This window comes from Schistocerca cancellata, chromosome 2 (genome assembly GCF_023864275.1).
Source record: "Schistocerca cancellata isolate TAMUIC-IGC-003103 chromosome 2, iqSchCanc2.1, whole genome shotgun sequence".
Lineage (NCBI taxonomy): Eukaryota > Metazoa > Arthropoda > Insecta > Orthoptera > Acrididae > Schistocerca > Schistocerca cancellata.
In genome coordinates this window covers 268770191-268790250 of record NC_064627.1, presented here as the reverse complement: position 1 = coordinate 268790250, position 20060 = coordinate 268770191, and the positions used below count along the sequence as shown (strand labels likewise).

The window sequence follows — 20060 nt, the reverse complement described above, 5'->3', positions numbered from 1 at the left end:
TCACTGGTGGCTGGTCAAGTTTCCGTTTTTGGGCAGTAGTCGAGAGAGAAGAAGAAGAGAAATCCATTGCGGATGAACCCCCATGATTGACAGCGTCTCCGATGGCGCGCTCCTTCCTTGTGGGGACTCTCTAAGAAGGCAATCCCGCCTTAGGTGAATGTTTACATTTCAGGTCACACCTCCCGAGAAACGGACGGAGGGACCAATCGGCATAGTCGGAAGGTGTCTGCTCAGGCAATCACCCCTCCCTGGACCTGGCCTTTACCAGGGGGTACGTGCGTGCCTTACTTGTCTACCCAGGGCGGGGAATTACGCGTTACCCCGCCACCGGCTACGCGTGCGAACGCGTGGGCCGGCCTTCAGGCACGCACAGGAAGGAAAGAAGAAGAGGAAAAAGAAGCGAGAGAGGGAGAGAAAGGACAGACTGTCTCAAACGCCGAGGTGGAGACCAGAGGGTGGACAAGAAGTCAAGGAGGATAAGGCAAGGAGGAGAAGGCAAGGAGGAGAAGGCAAGGAGAAGATGGCAAGGGAAAAAAGTAAGGAAGACAGTGAGAGGGAGAAGGACAAGGAAAGGAGCCAAACAAAGGAAGGAAGAAACCAGAATAAGTGAAAAACCAAAGTGACCACAAATATAAGTCGTGGAACCGTCCGTCTCCGGACACAGGCGCAAACTACCCCCTTGACTGGGAGGGACTCCTTTTAGTCGCCTCTTACGACAGGCAGGAATACCTCGGGCCTATTCTAACCCCCGGACACGCAGGGGGGGGGGGGGGAGGAGGGGTAGATTGGTTTGTAACTCCGCAGCGCTTTAGAAGACATCATATTGGAGTTGCTATGGGCTTGCCTTCCTCTGACTTTGAACTGACTTATCCAGCTGTTTATAAGCGGAGCATGGGGTCACCGTAGACTTCGAACGACGGTGCAATTTGGCATTTTTCACATTACATGTCATTCCCATAGGTAAAAGAACAGTTAAATAACACAAAAAAATTGTAGGCCCGATTGGAGATCGAACTCACGACCTGTGTGTTTGTAGCCGGATACGTACTCACCTAGGCACTGTCCTACATCCATAAAACGACCAACATACTCGTGGAGAATATTATGCTAGAGAACGAACTTTATGTGGTGATTCATGACACGAAATGGAACCATAACGTTTATATGAACGTGTCTCCGGAAACTGAGGGCCAAAAAATGGTTCAAATGGCTCTGAGCACGATGGGACTTAACATCTGAGTTCATCAGTCCCCTAGAACTTAGAACTACTTAAACCTAACTAACATAAGGACATCACACACATCCATGGCTGAGACACGATTCGAACCTGCGACCGTAGCGGTCGCGCTGTTCCAGACTGAAGCGCCTAGAACCGCTCGGCCACTTCGGCCAGCACTGAGGGCCAGTCTGCAATAAAGCACTAGTACTGTTACATCACACACTGCACAGTATTAATTTGTTATTTAATTTAAACATATTTCCCAACGTATTAAATCGTAGCATCAGTAGCGGTTTAGAAGGACTGGCGATCATACAGAATTGAGTAAATTGTACACCCTCTCAAGCATAATTTTTAGTGAGATTTTTGCTTCCTTGCGAGCCTCTTACGACAAAAAATTAATGGCGTTGCGTACAGGGTGTTCGGAAATGTGCTTGTGAGTGTTAGAGCAACATGTTTGCGTACAAGTTTGCAGAATACACAGACATGATCCTTCTGACCGGTAACGGAAGAGCCACTTGTCTCCTTGATCAAGACCGTTCTCCACAACGTCCGACTCCATCGCTTACCCTTTTCGTAGTTATGCAACAGCTTTAAGAAACGGTACCTTCGCCATCAACAAGCGTGACTGTGCTGCTCCAAGGACGCGCCGCAGACTGAACTGGAACAGGCTATACTGCATCACGTTGAAGAGAAGTTGTCAACGAGTACGCGAGCAATTTCCTTGGCTATTAATGTGCGGATTTGTAAAACAGGGGATGTACTCGGTCACGCCTGATCAACAATTTGTAAAATGTTTTCAAATTATTATAGCATGGAAACTTTATGTTTCTGGACATGAGTTCCAATCCAAAATATTATCTACTCATTCCCTTCTACACGTTCTAGACACCCCTTATAGTCACATATGCCTTATTATCAAGAACTTTCTCTGCACGTACAGTGCATGAATACTACGGTGCCATGGAAGGTAGTAAAGAGATAGCAAAGAAAACACTCGGCAAGTGTGCAGTTTGGGTGGCGATAGTCATTTGAGACGGCCACCCCTTTGGAACAACGTGATGGACTTGCCCCGCGCTCGCCACAAGAATGCGTTTCTGCGCCGGCGATATGTTATTTGACGCGAGCTATGTGAAATATTGCCGATCCTCAGTCGGAGCGTTTCTCGCAAGTGACGGAAACCTGGAAGAAATCATTTCCAGAATGCAGCATCAACTGGACCTCATGGAACAGTGGGCCAATTTAAACAAGATAACTATCAACCTCATCAAGACCACGGGAAAGACGTGTGTCCACAAGCAAGCAAGCTTCCGCAAGTCGCTTCCAGAAGCAATTTATGCAAGTTGTCTGGCTTGGAAATATCCCCAGCACGTCGACTTCCGCAAGTTGCAGAAGTTTCATGTGTGCAATACCGACACGAAAATGTCAGTGCCGAAAAGGATAATGGCGCAAAGACAGATGTACCGAAACAAATGTACCACTGGAAACCTGAAGTATGTATATATAATTGGCCACCGTCAGCGGATGAGCGCGGAATGGTTGGTTAATGCCTTTGGGGGAGTGGACCAAACAGCGAGGTCATCAGTAGTCCCATAGGATTAGGGAAGAATGGGGAAGTTGGCCGTGCCCTTTCAAAAGGAACAATGCCAGCATTTCCCTGAAGCGGTTTAGGAAATCACGGGAAACCTAAATCAAGGATGACCGGGCGCGAGTTTGAACAGTCGTTCTCCTGAATGCGAGTCCAGTGCGTTAACCGCTGCGCCACCTCGCTCGGTAGCGCGGAATAAATTTGTGGATTGCTTTATTCTCCAGACGGGGAAGTTGAATCGCATACAGACGTCTTTGAATTTTAGCTGACTTTTTTTTAATGTCAGCATGAAGATAAATGTATTATATTTGTAATAAAAGGAATAAGTACTGTTTGCAAAAATCGAAGAGTAATTGAAAGTTGATCTCTTGTTCATACAGCATGTCGCATTTTTGTATTCTGTTTTCGAATGTTTATTGTGCAATATACGACATGGTTCGAAATTTGCATACGACGTTCACAGAAAGATTTTCATCTGAGCGAAGTCTTCTGATTTTGGTTCTTCCCCCCCCCCCCCCCCCCCCCCCACACACACACCTTGTCACCGAGAAGAGAAACGAGGGAATGAAAATGATGAAACCAGTGATACCCTCCTTTAAAAATAATGAACTTAACGTTAAAACAAAATATTCAACTCTACGGATAACGGTAGAACAAAGCGCGTTATACGCTCCACGTTCTGGTTAACAACCTTTGGAGTAACGCTCTCCAAGTCCTACAAAACACGTGTTTCCTATGGGAATTAGGAGCCCGTTAGTGAATACTGACAGCGGAATTACACGAAGAGCTACAAGAAAAATGCCTCCAACGGAAAACACGAGACGCAGCAGAACAAATGTTTTACAAAATCGAAGATTTACGTGGCATTTTTTAGACAATTTGTACCACTAGGGACTATTCACCTACAAGGATGGCATAAAAGCAGAGTACCACGAGCGATACTTCAGTTATGAAGCAAAAACCTAAACATCAGTCATCCATTCAAACTCAAACTAAACTGCGTCCGGCCTCGGAAGACCTAACGGCGCCTACCGACCGCCGTGTCATGCTCACAGCCGACTGGCATCATTGGACGCGGATATGGAGTGGCGCGGGGTCAGCACATCGCTCGACTGATCGTTGTCACGTTCGTGACCCGGAGCCACTACGACTCAGTCAAGCAGCTCGTCAACTGTCATCAAATGGTTCAAATGGCTCTGAGCACTATGGGACTGAACATTTGAGGTCGTAAGTCCCCTAGAACTTAGAACTACTTAAACTTAACTAACCTAAGGACATCACACACATCCATGCCCGAGGCAGTATTCGAACCTGCGACTGTAGCAGTCGCGCGGTTCCGGACTGAAGCGTCTCGAACAGCTCGGCCACCGCGGCCGGCTCAACTGTAATCACGAGGCTGACTGCGCACCGGTAGGTCAACAGCACACGGCGGCCCATAAGGTCACGCATCCAAGTGTCAACGGCACATAACGTCGATAATCTCACGGAAACTGGGGTATCCACCACGGCCATTGAGCGTTCAGCCAAACGACCATAGCCCAATAAAATTAACAAAATACAATGACCATTAAACCAGGGAAGAGGACTCATGCGAGTTCCGATGCCGTGACACAAAAGAGAAATAAAGAAATGAAAGATTTTACCCTACCATATACGCAAAGAGTGAAATCATCGAAGATGATAAAAGCTTCAGTCAACTTCACCAAAAAATTTGGAGCACCAAGGCGGCGACTAGGTACCAGGCGCCGCAGACATTGCACAGGCCGGCACTACGTGCGGACCAGTAGCGCACCACGTTGAAAACCACGTCCACATTCACGCGAGGGCAGCTTCACCAGTGCCACATCTGCACGGCAAACATGCGCGCGCGGGTGCCATTCTCTGGCGTCGGTCGGTTCCGGTCCCAGGGGATCGCAGTTCGCAGCGCGCAAAGAGCGAACCAGTGAGCGAGCGAGCGAACGAACGAACGCGGGGAGCGAATTAGGCAGAGCAGGGCGTTATCTCGCCCTCTCTCTTAATCGCTGATTGGTTTACTCAGACCGCGAGAGCGCGCTCAACTTAGCAGAGTAATTATTCGGTGTAATTACGCATGACAATCCTATCAGGGCGCACGACCGCGGGCATACGAATCTCATTAGCTGAACAAACGGACGCAAAGGAAATACAATAACGGCTGGTGACGCTAGACAAACAGCACCACTAAATTAGACAAATGCGCCGAGCGCAGAGCTCGCAGGGAAAGTATAATCAGTTTTACGGAGCTCCCCAACTGTAACTGACGGCGGAAAGAAGAGGAGCTCTCGGTTTAACCGCGGCCCGCCTGCGTTTACATTCCGACTCTGAGGGGCAGGACCTATTAGCCGTCCTTCCGCAGACGTGCACCGGAATTAGCTCCCGTGGCTTGCGACTGCAGTTTCAACTAGGTCCCGTAATATGGCCGCCGTAATATGTTATACTTGCGTGGTGGCCACTGGCACGCCAAACAACAGGAGTTACTAAACGCACAGCTACTTCTGTAATTTGAAAGCAGTCGTACGGTCTGTAACATTTTGTACTATCAAAACATTACCCCATTTCTATTGCATTCGTGGACGGTGCAAGGGAAGACTGAATTTGTACAACTGACTTTGTATCGCAATTAGTTCAACTATTTCGTAATGGTTTCACGTCGCCGACAGAGACAGATATGACCATCAGAATGTCTTTTAATCCATTTTCTCTCTCCAAGACCTGTTCAAAAAATATCACACTATAATAATCACTTATACATGACTTTATTAAAACGCAACACAAAATTTACTATGATGATGATTGGATTGAAGGGCGCTCAAGTGCGGGGGACATCAGCGCCTGTACAAAGTCCCAGTTTTTACAGAGACGAATCTAACCACAGTCACGAATGATGATGATGATGATGAAACGATGAGGACAGTACAAACACCCAGTCCCTGGACAGAGAAAATCCCGAAGCCGGCCGGGAATCGAACCCGGGACCCCGTGATCCAGAGGTAGACCACGAGCTGCGGACAAATTTGCTTTGACTCCCCCGTAACAGCACACAACGCAGGTACCCGGGGTAACGTAACCTGTCCCCTTGCTGTGGTTAACAGGAAACAAATATGTTCAAATGTGTGTGAAATCTTATGGGACTAACTGCTAAGGTCATCAGTCCCTAAGCTTACACACTACTTAACCTAAATTATCCTAAGGACAACCCCCGAGGGAAGACTCGAACCTCCGCCGGGAAACAAATAGAAACACAAGTAAAATGTACAGTGGCCGTTGAGTCCATCGTCTTCAGTAGCGTTATTGTTTTGATGTTTGTATTCTGATTGCCTTGGGTTTATTTATGGAGTGTGATTTTTTATTTGTAATACACTGTTGCTATCTGAGTTTACATATCATCATTTGGGGATAGTGAGCGGAGCTGTGGACGCTAGAAAATGGTGTACCAAGTGGAGAAATCGAACATATCCGACATTATCTTCTGTTTGAGTTCAAATAGATGGGTGACAGCAAATGCGCCAACCAGAAACACTTGCGCCGTGTATGGACAGAGCAAAGCAAAAAATTAGTTTTGTCGTTTTAAGGAGGATCGTTTTGGCATTAGTGCCTCACCACGTTTAGAAAGAACGTCCAAACGCTTTAATCCACAATGATCCACGTCAATGTACTCGATAATTGACAAATGTGATAAATTGTGATCATTCCACCATCATGCGACATCTGTATTCAACGGGGAAGGTTCAAAAATTGGGTGTATGGGTACCGCATGCTCTAAGCCCAAATAAACGTCAGCGGTTGGCCACATGTGCATCTGTGCTTGCTTGTCAATTGGCTCCTGAATAACAACGGCCATTCCTAAACTGTATCGTTACTGCTGATGAGAAACGGTGCCTTTATGCTAACTTAAGGAAAATAAACGAACGGCTGAGCTCAAACAATGTTACAACTCCCCGAGCAAAGTCCTGCGCGCATCGACGAAAAATAATGCCTGGTCGAACAGCGACGGTGTCGTGTACTACAAACTGCTTCCCCGAGCTGTAACCACCACATCTGACACATACTGTCTACAACTAGGCGTCCTGCAGACGCTATCGACGAACAACGACCAAGAAGACTGCACGAAGCGAAGCTACTTCACGATAACGCCCGTCAGCATTCCGCTAGACTGACAAAAGACACTATAGACGTGTGGTGTTGGGAAGTCATTCCTCACCCACCTTATTCACCTAACCCAGCGCTCTGAGATTTTAACAATCTGAGAGCGCAGGTTCAGGTCTATTGTCTCTTTCTCGCCCTCTATCGAACAGACTTGAAAGAACTTCGTTCCCAGATGAAAATGCGCTCCGAACATGGCTCGACTAGTTCTTCAGCTAAAAATCACGTGAATTCAGTTGTGAAATCGAAAACTCACCACACCGTTCTCAAACTGTTGTAAATGGTGAACGAGAGTATACTACTCACGATTAAAATCTCTGTTACGTGTATCTGTTGTGTTTACTAAACTTATGGAAATACGCTACGAACTTATACACCAACGCTTAGATGAGTAGTCGGTGTAAACTGTAGCCGGTGTGGCCGAGCGGTTCTAGGCGCTTCAGTCTGGAACCGCGCGATCGCTACGGTTGCAGGGTCGAATCCTGCCTCTGGCATGGATGTGTGCGATGTTCTTAGGTTAGTTAGGTTTAAGTAGAACCATTTGAATTTGAGAACTGTACTCCCACAAACTTTCAACTCAAGTATGTATTTTCCTTGTGTTTCCATTTGTCTACTGTCACGTCCAGCAAGAGGACGAGTTGCGTTACCCCGGGTATCTAAACTGTAAGCTAGTATGGGGGAAGAGTCAAACTCACTTCCTTCTGAACAGTTTTTAACGCCGTCATGTTTACGTCAACCGTGCACTGTGGTACGTTTTTGAACACGCCTTGAGGAGAGAAAGTGGATTACGGAATAAAACATATCGGGTGCTATTCAGGAAAGAACTACTGTGTCCATATCTTCGTAACGAACAAAGGTACAAGAAAGACAATCATGCTGGTTAATGTCCCATCGTAGCTTGATACTTTTTTAAATTTGCTTTTGGACGAAAAGTTTTTTGGGATGGTCAAAATAGGTGGGGCACAGCCAATTGCAGAATGATTTAGACGAGGTACCTGTACAGTGCTAAAAGTCGCAACTGACTCTAAATAAGGAAAAGTGTCGGATCATCCAAATGAATTCCAAAAGGAGCCCTTAAATTTTGGTTCCACGATCAATCACAGAAATCTAAAGGCTGAAAATTCAATGAAATACCTTCGATTGCAATTACAAGGAACTTAAATTAGAAAGGAGGAGAAGATTAGTGTTTAACTTCTCCCTGACAACGACGTCATTGTTCCGATTAGGGAAGGATGGTGAAGAAAATCGGCCATGCCCTTTCAAAGGAACCATCACGGAATTTGCCTGAAGCGATTTAGGAAAATCGAGGAAAACCTAAATCAGGATGACCGGACGCGGGTTTGATTCGTTGTACTCCCGAATTCGGAACGGTAGAGAAATAGTCTCAAGGTGTGGTTCGATAAACTCCCTGCCACACACTGAAATGTGAATTGCAGATTAGTCATGTGTGAGGCAACGGGCGAGTCGTGGCGCCCTGAAAATATTCTAAGTTCGGAGGAAGCTGTGGCCGCATGGGCTGCTCGGCCAGCCGGGTCCCGCCAGCAAACACGTGGAGCCGAACGTCAGGCGGACGATAGGGGTAGCCCCAGCGCGTGGTCCATCGAGCACGTGGCTGGGAATTCCTTGGTGACGCTGTGCGCCGGGAGGGCCAAAGATGGAGGACTTTGTGAAACCTTAATGGCAGACATTTCACAGTTCGTATAGAAATTAATAGTAGCCAGATGAATCATGTTACCTCAAAAAGAAACATGTACATTACCTTTATTTGCTCGACGATTTTGATGGTGTAATCAGATTTTCAATATCTTTATTAGTTTAAAGTTTAGTATGTGACTGTAAATTATACAAGTAACACCCAGCAACGAATTTCCAAAATAAAAACGCTTCATCCGATTTTGTCGTTCGCCATGTCTTTAGAAAGCTATTAGTGTAAACCTAAATTGGTATCAATTAAGAGCATGTAACTTGAATAATTCACGAGTTATTGGAGGTCAAAGTGGCCGATTACTATCGATCGCGTCAGGCCATAAGTACTCCACAGTTACACGAAAAAACGGCAGCAGCATGCTTATAAATATACTTATTCATCTATGTCTTTGTCTCTTTCAGATTCTGAAGTGGCAGGGGTAAAATGCGGGGAGCGAAAGGCTATTTACAATCTGTACAGAAACCAGATGGCAGTTATAAGAGTCGAGGGGCATGAAAGGGAAGCAGTGGTTGGGAAGGGAGTGAGGCAGGGTTGTAGGCTATCCCCGATGTTATTCAATCTGTATATTGAGCAAGCAGTAAAGGAAACAAAAGAAAAATTCGGAGTAGGTATTAGAATCCATGGAGAAGAAATAAAAACTTTGAGGTTCGCCGATGACACTGTAATTCTGTCAGAAACAGCTAAAGACTAGGAAGAGCAGTTGAACGGAATGGACGGTGTCTTGAAAGTAGGATATAGGATGAACACCAAGAAAAGCAAAACGAGGATAATGGAATGTAGTCGAATTAAGTCGGGTGATGCTGAGGGAATTAGATTAGGAAATGAGACACTTAAAGTAGTAAAGGAGTTTTGCTATTTGGGGAGCAAAATAACTAATGATGGTCGAAGTAGAGAGGATATAAAATGTAGACTGGCAATGGCAAGGAAAGCGTTTCTGAAGAAGAGAAATTTGTTAACATCGAGTATAGATTTAAGTGTCAGGAAGTCGTTTCTGAAAGTATTTGTATGGAGTGTAGCCATGTATGGAAGTGTAACATGGACGATAAATAGTTTTGACAAGAAGAGAATAGAAGCTTTCGAAATGTGGTGCTACAGAAGAATGCTGAAGATTAGATGGGTAGATCACGTAACTAATGAGGAGGTATTTAACAGAATTGGGGAGAAGAGGAGTTTCTGGCACAACTTGACAAGAAGAAGGGATCGGTTGGTAGAACATGTTCTGAGGCATCAAGGGATCACCAATTTAGCATTGGAGGGCAGCGTGGAGGGTAAAAATCGTAGAGGGAGACGAAGAGATGAATACACTAAGCAGATTGAGAAGGATGTAGGTTACAGTAGGTACTGGGAAATGAAGAAGCTTGCACAGGATAGAGTAGCATGGAGAGGTGCATCAAACCAGTCTCAGGACTGAAGACCACAACAGCAATGGCGGCAAAATGACATCCTTTCATAACTCTCTTCAGCCTCGGGAATAGAAGTCAGAGGGGGCAATGTACTGCGAATACGGTGGTTTGTTTCTTTGCCAGAAAATCTTGAACAAGCATTGAAGAATTGAACCGTGTACGGGATCATTATTGTGATGCAATTTATAAGAGATGTCTTGTCACAACTTTCGTCGTTTTCTTCGGACTGCTTCACGCAAACGGCGCTTAACTTCCAGGTAGTACTCCTTATTAACCGCACGACCGTAAAGCAAGTACTCTTGACGTAATCTAAGAAAAAAGTGAGAAGAACCTTCACATTCGATCGCACTTCTCGAATATTTTTCGGTCTTGGCTCTTCAGGCCTTGCATTCTCCTTCATACCCATACACCGAAGTTTCGTTATCTGTCATAACCTTATTTAGAAGTTCTGGATCGTTGTCGAGTTCATTCGGCAACTTCTGAGAAATGACTACGTGACGTCGTTTCTGGTCAAATTTCCACACATTCCGAAAAAAACTTTGGTGCTACACATTTTAAGCCCAAAACATAGGAATAAGTTGTTTGGCATGAGCCAAAGGATATGCCGGCGTCAGCAGCAACCTCCCTGATATTCCACAACCATTTTCTTTAATTTTATGTATATATTTTTTTACTTCTTCCACACTGTAGTCAGTAATTGATGGCGTCCAGAGCGGCCGTCGTCTTCTTCTCGACCCTCTTTGAAACATCTATACTACTCGTAACCCTTCCCTAACTCATAGTAGATACGCCAAAAACCACGTTTCGAATGCTGTGCTGCACTTTATTACATTTTTCAAGCAAAATTTAATGCAAATTCTTTGAGCTATCTTTTTCGAAAGTAAAAGTTCGCCGACCATTCGAAAACACGTATAGCTTTTTTAACTGTCAACAATAAAATAAATGTTCAAAACACCTGAAAATGCAAACACACACCAGGAATGTGTGTACTAACTACTTGTAGATAAAAAAAATAAAAATCTGACGTATAAAGGCCGCGAAATTAAATTCCCGTTACTTTTCACACCTCGCACATATCATGCGTGTATCGGCTATTTTCAAATTTATGCACAGTCTGCACTTTTAAGATACAGTAAACTTTGGTAAAGGATGAAGCTAATTATATTTTACACCGCATTTTAAATGCTGTGAATTAGTCAGAAGTGGCATGCCGTTGTTTTTATCCTATCTTTGAACTGATATAGCCAGGTAGACACAAGACGATTTACAGTTTACCGTGGACTCCAAAGCAAGGAGCAAGTAGGCAATTTTGACGTATACAAGTCATTGCTAGTTGTGATAGAAAAAAAAACTGTTGGGTCGAATGGGGACTTACCATCGAACTTCTACATTTTTCATTCTGATGCTTACCCAGTACAGGACACTGAGCACACTCTTGAATTATATTGATGGTGTGCTTACGGGTGTTCAGCTGAGTTGTTATTTCCATTTTATGCACAACATTTCGAAATCACTGTTAATCAACCACGCAGAGAAAACCTGAGGTATGCCAATGATATTCTTCAGTTATGTTAGACGGTGACCGAAATAACAGCACAAGGAGTGGACTAAATCAAACTGAATTCACAAAAGCTTTTCCATTATAACAGGTCGACACCTACACACATCACTCCGCATGCCACTGCTCAGTGTGTGCCGGAGGGTACTCCCTACTTGTAGTGGCAATTTTCTGTCGTAATGCATTCCCGTATGGAGCGAGAGAGGGAGTGTTTTTATTCTCGGTGCATGACTTGTTATATTATTCGACTGATCTCAGGTCGAGGTTTACAATGGATGCCGCAGAACAGTTCATGGGGTTTCTTCGGATATCGGTAAAATAAATTTACACAACAGCGTTTGGCGAGAACTAAATTGTTTTTCTTCCAGATATCTCTCCATTTAAATTAACTGATCATTTCTGTTTTCTATGGGCTATACCGAACTATTTCTATCCAGAAATCTATCAATTTGTACGCGATATGTCAACATCTACTGTCAAGCCTGCTTGATGAGGATTCCAATTAAAGCATTCGAGCTCTCGAGTAGGTCGCTATAATGTCTTGTATGCTGTTTCCTTAATAGGAGTACTGTAATTTTCCAGAGCTCTTCCCAACAAGTCTACGATTTCACGCTCAATATAATATCACACATCGATTTCATGTACGAGGAATGTACACAGAAATCGGTGTGTACGAGTGTCTACTTTCTCCTGATGAACAGAGTAGTTTCTTGTGCCGGTGTACGTAAGGAGCGACCGTATTCCAATTTCTCTATTTTTTCGATTAGTATTCATGTGACTGTTTAGGTAATGCTGTGGTACAGATGTTTCGCTCTACACGAAAGGCAACTTCGAGGAGTACAATAATTAAGTTATTAATGCTGGTTTTGTTCATGCTGAACATTTTCGATTTCGATGGGTGCAGATTTCACACCTCGTCATTTACGTTCAGAATAAATGTTGCACTTCGAGGAATTAAAAAAAAGTCACATCTAAAGTATAAATCATTAATACAGATAAATTGTAACATTTTTGTTACATCCAAGTCCGCAGCTCGTGGGCGTGCGGTAGCGTTCTCGCTTCCCGCGCCCGAGTTCGATTCCCGGCGGGGTCAGGGATTTTCTTTGCCCCGTGATGACTGGGTGTTGTGTGCTGTCCTTGGGTTAGTTAGGTTTAAGTAGTTCTAAGTTCTAGGGGACTAATGACCCTAGATGTCAAGTCCCATAGTGCTCAGGGCCATTTTTTGTTACATCCAAAATAGACTTTGTGGCAATCAATGAAACACATAAGCACTCACTATTAGAACCCGTTATGAATGCCGTTAAACACACAATCAGGTTTCTTGCAAGCCCTGTCTTCATAGAAAAATGCAGTACGTAAATGAAAGCCTTAAGCATTTAATTTGGATGACATGTCCAAAAACGACTGTTGAATGAGTGAAAATCAAGACCGAATTTAAGCGCTGGAGGAAAAAAGGTGCGAATCCGGGTGTGTTTACTGCAAAAACATTTACACCATCAGTTGGAGCAGGATCAACAAAGTTGATGAAGCACTGTCCGATTTTCAAACACTAGCCACAAAGAAAGGAAGGAGAGAGATGCGAGAGCTAGAGGATCAGGAGTTTCAGTATGAAGGAATTTAAAATTCGGGTTAGCCTATTATATGTTTGAACATCTGAACTATACTTTTAAAATGCATTGCTGTGTTCCACACTTTTTTTACATTATAAGAGGCCATTTAACAAAAAGTATAACCCAATGTTATGATATTTTCATGCGCTGTTCAAAGATATTTCTGTAAATTTGAAACAAAAAAGGACATCACTTACTTAAATGCTGATTATAGGGTTGCGTGTTAGCAAAAATACTTGATTTTGATTAAGCCAACAGCATGTCAAACATGGATTATTTCATGGCATTGCCCGCACTCGAATGATTTATCACCTAACGAGCTGATTTTCTTCCGTTATGTCAAACAACAAAGCCATGCACAAGGATTTTCATCAGAAGAAGCTGTCGAATCATGTTCCTGAGGTGCCAACGTTAGACAATTTTTATAAATAACTGTTTCATTCTCTTCGAAGAAACTGAAAGATGGTCTCGTGTCTTCGTCGACGCATCTTTCGAGTAACTTGAGAGGAAAGACAAAATCTCTAAATAAAGAATATCGAACGTCGAACGTCGAGCTCAATCGTATAGCCCCTGCAGATGATCTGGCAGTATTTTCCGAAAACATCGAAAGAGCAACTGAGCACGAACGAAACAGAAAAGACTGCCTAAAAGAAAGTTTTGAGTGTTTAGAAAAAAATTCTCAAAACGCATATCACATGGGTCAAGAAAGTGAAAAGCCTGGATTAAAATTTTCTTTCGCGAAGACAGAGTTCATAACGAAAATTAAAAAAATACTCCGAAGTTTCTGCACAAGACACAGTACAATCAACAGAATGAATAAATTTAAATCATCATCATCATCATCATCATTTAAGACTTATTATGCCTTTCAGCGTTCAGTCTGGAGCATAGCTCCCCTTATACAGTTCCTCCATGATCCCCTATTCAGTGCTAACATTGGTGCCTCTTCTGATGTTAAACCTATTACTTCAAAATCATTCTTAACCGAATCCAGGTACCTTCTCCTCGGTCTGCCCCGACTCCTCCTACCCTCTACTGCTGAATCCATGAGTCTCTTGGGTAACCTTGCTTCTCCCATGCGTGTTACATGACCCCACCATCTAAGCCTGTTCGCCCTGACTGCTACATCTATAGAGTTCATTCCCAGTTTTTCTTTGATTTCCTCATTGTGGACACCCTCCTGCCATTGTTCCCATCTACTAGTACCTGCAATCATCCTAGCTACTTTCATATCCGTAACCTTAACCTTGTTGATAAGGTAACCTGAATCCACCCAGCTTTCGCTCCCATACAACAAAGTTGGCCGAAAGATTGAACGGTGCACAGATAACTTAGTCTTGGTACTGACTTCCTTCTTGCAGAAGAGAGTAGATCGTAGCTGAGCGCTCACTGCATTAGCTTTGCTACACCTCGCTTCCAGTACTTTCACTATGTTGCCATCCTGTGAGAATATGCATCCTAAGTACTTGAAACCGTCCACCTGTTCTAACTTCGTTCCTCCTATTTGGCACTCAATCCGTTTATATTTCTTTCCCACTGACATTACTTTCGTTTTGGAGATGCTAATCTTCGTACCATAGTCCTTACATTTCTGATCTAGCTCTGAAATATTACTTTGCAAACTTTCAATCGAATCTGCCATCACAACTAAGTCATCCACATATGCAAGACTGCTTATTTTGTGTTCACATATCTTAATCTCACCCAGCCAGTCTATTGTTTTCAACATATGATCCATAAATAATATGAACAACAGTGGAGACAGGTTGCAGCCTTGCCTTACCCCTGAAACTACTCTGAACCATGAACTCAATTTACCGTCAACTCTAACTGCTGCCTGACTATCCATGTAAAGACCTTTAATTGCTTGCAAAAGTTTGCCTCCTATTCCATAATCTTGTAGAACAGACAATAACTTCCTCCTAGGAACCCGGTCATATGCCTTTTCTAGATCTATAAAGCATAGATACAATTCCCTGTTCCACTCATAACACTTCTCCATTATTTGCCGTAAGCTAAAGATCTGGTCCTGACAACCTCTAAGAGGCCTAAACCCTCACTGATTTTCATCCTATTGGTCCTCAACCAATACTCGCACTTTCCTTTCAGCAATACCTGAGAAGATTTTACCCACAACGCTGATTAAAGAGATACCTCTGTAGTTGTTACAATCTTTTCTGTTTCCATGTTTAAAGATTGGTGTGATTACTGCTTTTGTCCAGTCTGATGGAACCTCTCCCGACTCCCAGGCCATTTCAATTATCCTGTGTAGCCATTTAAGACCTGACATTCCACTGTATTTGATGAGTTCCGACTTAATTTCATCCACCCCAGCCGCTTTATTGCACTGCAATCTATTGACCATTTTTTCCACTTCCTCAAATGTGATCCTATTTCCATCATCATTCCTATCCCATTCTACCTCGAAATCTGAAACATTACTGATCGCATTTTCACCTACATTGAGCATCTCTTCAAAATATTCCCTCCATCTGCCCAAGGCATCCACAGGATTCACCAGCAGTTTCCTGACCTGTCCAAAATACTTGTCATTTCCTTCTTACCTCCCTTTCGAAGACTGCTAATTACACTCCAGAATGGTTTTCCAGCAGCTTGACCCATAGTCTCCAACCTGTTTCCAAAGTCTTCCCACGATTTCTTCTTCGATGCTGCAATTATCTGTTTGGCTTTGTTTCTTTCTTCAACATAACTTTCTCTGTCTACCTGGGTTCTGGTATGTAGCCATTTTTGATACGCCTTCTTTTTCCTTTTACAGGCTGCCTTGACTGTATCATTCCACCAAGCTGTTTGCTTCGTCCTACTTTTACACACTACTGTTCCAAGACATTCTTTAGCCACTTCTAGTACTGTGTCTCTGTACCTTGTCCATTCCTTTTCTAATGACTGTAATTGACTACATTCAACTAACTGGTACCTTTCTGAGATCGCTGTTATGTACTTGTGCCTGATTTCCTTATCCTGAAGTTTCTCCACTCTTATCCTCCTACATATGGACCTGACCTCCTGCACTTTCGGCCTCACAATCCCAATTTCACTGCAGATTAAATAATGATCAGTGTCATCAAAGAATCCCCTGAATACACGTGTGTCCCTCACAGCCTTCCTGAATTTCTGATCTGTTATTATATAGTCAATGACAGATCTGGTTCCCCTGCCTTCCCAAGTATACCAGTGAATGTTCTTATGTTTAAAAAAGGAGTTTGTGATTACTAAGCCCATACTGGCACAGAAATCCAAGAGTTGTTTCCTGTTCCTGTTGGCCTCCATATCCTCTCCAAATTTACCCATAACCTTTTCATACCCTTCTGTTCGATTTCCAATCCTGGCGTTAAAATCACCCATGAGCAGAACACTGTACTCTAACAACTACATCACTGAGTGCCTCATAAATTTAAATACCTCGGGAAAATAAGACAGCAAACAACAACAATGCCCAGAAAACGGAAATGAATTATCAATTAACGAAGGGCATTTTCAATTAAAAATGACTCTCAGAAAAAACAAAACTCCAACACTAGAACATTGTCATAAAACTGGAGTACCTTTATACAGCGGAAAGTTTAGCGCTCAACAAAAATGAAGAAATCGAACAGTTGCAAAAAGAGGAAAGGAAGGTACTGCGGATAATACTAGGTCCACAGAAAGTTGGGAGTACGCAGATGACAAGAAGTAATGAAGAAATCTACACCCAGACCGAAAAACTATCTGAGGCTGATTTCATGGTCGCTCGATTCGAACGAAACAGGAAAGACTGCTTAAAAGAAAGTTTTGAGTATATAGAAAAAATTCTCAAAACGCAAATCACATGGGTCAAGAAAGTGAAAAAGAGACTCAGCAGAAATTGATTTTACGAAAGCGGAAATTCTAGCCACGCCATCTTTTCGAAAAAAGACTAGGAAGTTAGTGGAAGTTCAGGAAAAAGACATAAAGCATCATCACAGTGTGAATAGACGAAAGAAGGAAAGAACACAGTGAAAGAATGGAGAAGTTTCAGTAAGACTGAAAATAAGGAAAGAAGGGAACATCATGAGGAAGTTACCGCACGTGCTCCATTGATGGCCGAAGTGGAAGAAAGAAGAAGAGGGAGAAGAAAAACAAAAAACTTGAAATACGAGGGACGTTCAACAAGTAATATAGAACACTTTTTTGGTCGGTCAGTTCCAACTGAAAAAAATGTGAAACGTCTGGTGGGACATCGTGAAACATTCCGGCTTCAACCCCTAAAGTTTCATGAAGTCCCGACGGGTGACGGTGCTACGGAACACAATCAAACACCTCGCTGCTCAACTGGATATCTCTGTTGGTAGTACTGTCATACTCGTCTACTAGTTGGGTCCTCAAATGTGTGTGCCCGCCGAGTTACTCACGGCCTAACAGAAGACCATGAAGAGCAACGAAGCGGGACGGCTAGCGCGTTACGTGGCTGCTCATAATTTTTTGTCGAACATTATCACAGGCGATGAAACATGGGTGCATCACTTTCGAACCTGAAACAAAACGGCAGTCCATGGAGCGGTCCCACATCACCTCTGCTCCGAAGGAGAAGTTCAAGGCTGCACCCTCAACAAATAAACTCATGGCGGTAGTGATCAACTCAGAAGTGTATTATCCCAACCTCAGGAAACTGAAGAAACGTCTTCAGCGTTTTCGTTCCCACACAACGCACTTCTCCGTGACAACGCAAGGCCTCACGCAAGTCTGTGCACCCGAGAGGAGTTCACAAAACTTCACTGGACTATTTTTCCTCGTCCACCCTACAGTCCACATCTCGCACCTTCCGACTCCCATCTGTCAGGTCCATTGAAGGATGCATTCCGCGGGAATCAGTACGTGGATAATGGGGAGGTTATTGAAGCAACAAGACGTTGGATCCGCGGCCAAACAGGCTCTCCCAGTAAGGTGGCGTAATGCTGTAGCGCTGAACAGCGGTTATGTTGAAAAATATGTGTCTGTAGCCAAAAGACTGGGGAATAATATGTCGCCTTGAAATCCTGAATAAAACCAACACACTTTCAGACAAAAATTGCATTACTTTCTGGACGCCCTTCGAATCTTAGAAATGGTAATCAATAGGACGGTAAGTATCATTCAGTCCAGATCTGAATCACAGTAAAAGCCTAAACACAAACGCATTTACCTTTGACTAGGTACACTATCACCAAGACGTTTTCGAATACGTCGTTATTAAAAATGAAAGAACGGGTAACTAACCTGTTCCTCCGGAAGACGCCACTTGCTGCACCTCTCGTCCAAAGAAATCCTTCACAACCTGAAACAAAAAAATGTGTCACTACTTCGAAAATATGTATGAATAGGTCTACTTCGAAACACACGTAATAGTGTACGGGAATCGTGGCAATAAGGAGAACCAAATAAACTCCAAAGTAATAACCCAACATGTCAGAAGAGTGTATACAAAAGGAATCTACATTTTAAGGCAAAGAAAAAAAAACCATAACTATCATTTGATATGGAAAGGTGACGTGGGGGCGTTAAGGCGTGTGTAAGAGGGGTATTATTTATTACACCCAAGCATCTTTTTGTTAAACTCGGCATGTCGAGTATAGATTCAAGCATGTAACATGTAGTTCTCTATTGTTCTAAAACACGATTGAGAAAACGAAGAAAAATTTGGATTTATCCGTACATTCAGAAAAACAAGCTGCAGACTGCTTGTAGCAGCCAAGGAGTTGCAGAAAGAGATATTCGAAATTCACTGCTTTCTACAGAATAGGGAGGGTGACACCACTGTCTATTTGTTTTCCATAGTAAATTATGTTTTGCTCATTGGCAAATAATTGTGCGTAGCTCTTATAGAATCTTAATGTTTGGTGATCCAATTCTGTGTACAGTAATAATCGTTGAAAACGTTTGGTCGATTGTGAATTATGTAAGTAATCGTGAGACCGATCATCTTAATTGATGCGTTGTTTTTGGAACGTATCACAACTTTTGCAGCCTTATCATTTCCATTGTGTCAATGCACTCTGACGTTGTGTGGTCTATTATTGCAAGTCTCCCTCTGATGTAAGACCAGATCCCTCAGATGCATACTGTGGTACTGATCCCTTAGCACAGTACGACTCTTGTAAACGACTGGCATTTAAGTTATTGCTGGTTTTCTCCTTCTTAGAATTGGTCCAGACCCATACTTAATGTTCCATTCTTTTCGGAAACCGACGGAACTTCCTGTCGTCCGAACGCCAAGTTAACCCCGACTCAAGGCAGTTTTGCCAAAACGCTTAAATGTCAACCAGTCTGCCGATGTACCACAGCAGAGATTTTCGTGTGGCGCACAGATTCCAATCTGCCTAGTGTGATGCGGGCAAATCCATAGTGGCACGACGGGGTGTCTAGAAAGTCAGGCTCCGATCGGTCGCGAAATGGAAACAACAGTGAAAATCCGAAGGCGCTTTGCACAAGTGTGTTGGGCAGTGTCTCTAGTATGCCCGTCCATCGCGTCTCGTCGCTCTTTGTAGTTTTGAGCCTACTGTGAGCACGTAGAGAGCCTAGAAAATAGTGCCTCCCGCCAAATATGTATGCCTTTCGAAATATTTTGCCTGGTTTCATGCAACCCCTCATGACGTAACTGTCGTGCGTTTCCTTCTTCATGACAATTCTCGGCGACACAATGCAGGGGCAATGAAGACGCTCGTGCAGCGTTTTCGACGGGAAGTGTTTGATCATCCACCATAAAAATGGTTCAAATGGCTCTGAGCACTATGGGACTAACATCTATGGTCATCAGTCCCCTAGAACTTAGAACTACTTAAACCTAACTAACCTAAGACC

The 20060-nt window shown here is 43.5% G+C and overlaps 1 protein-coding gene across 2 annotated transcripts in view; it reads right to left on the bottom strand.

Moving 5' to 3' along the window:
* Positions 1 to 20060, bottom strand: part of LOC126145121 (chromosome transmission fidelity protein 18 homolog) — a 464617-nt gene that overhangs the window by 8965 nt on the left and 435592 nt on the right. For both annotated transcript variants that reach the window (XM_049915535.1, XM_049915534.1), the window contains exon 19: positions 18480 to 18537. In XM_049915535.1, the coding sequence (XP_049771492.1) occupies positions 18480 to 18537 (58 nt within the window). The remainder of the gene's footprint in view (positions 1 to 18479; positions 18538 to 20060) is intronic.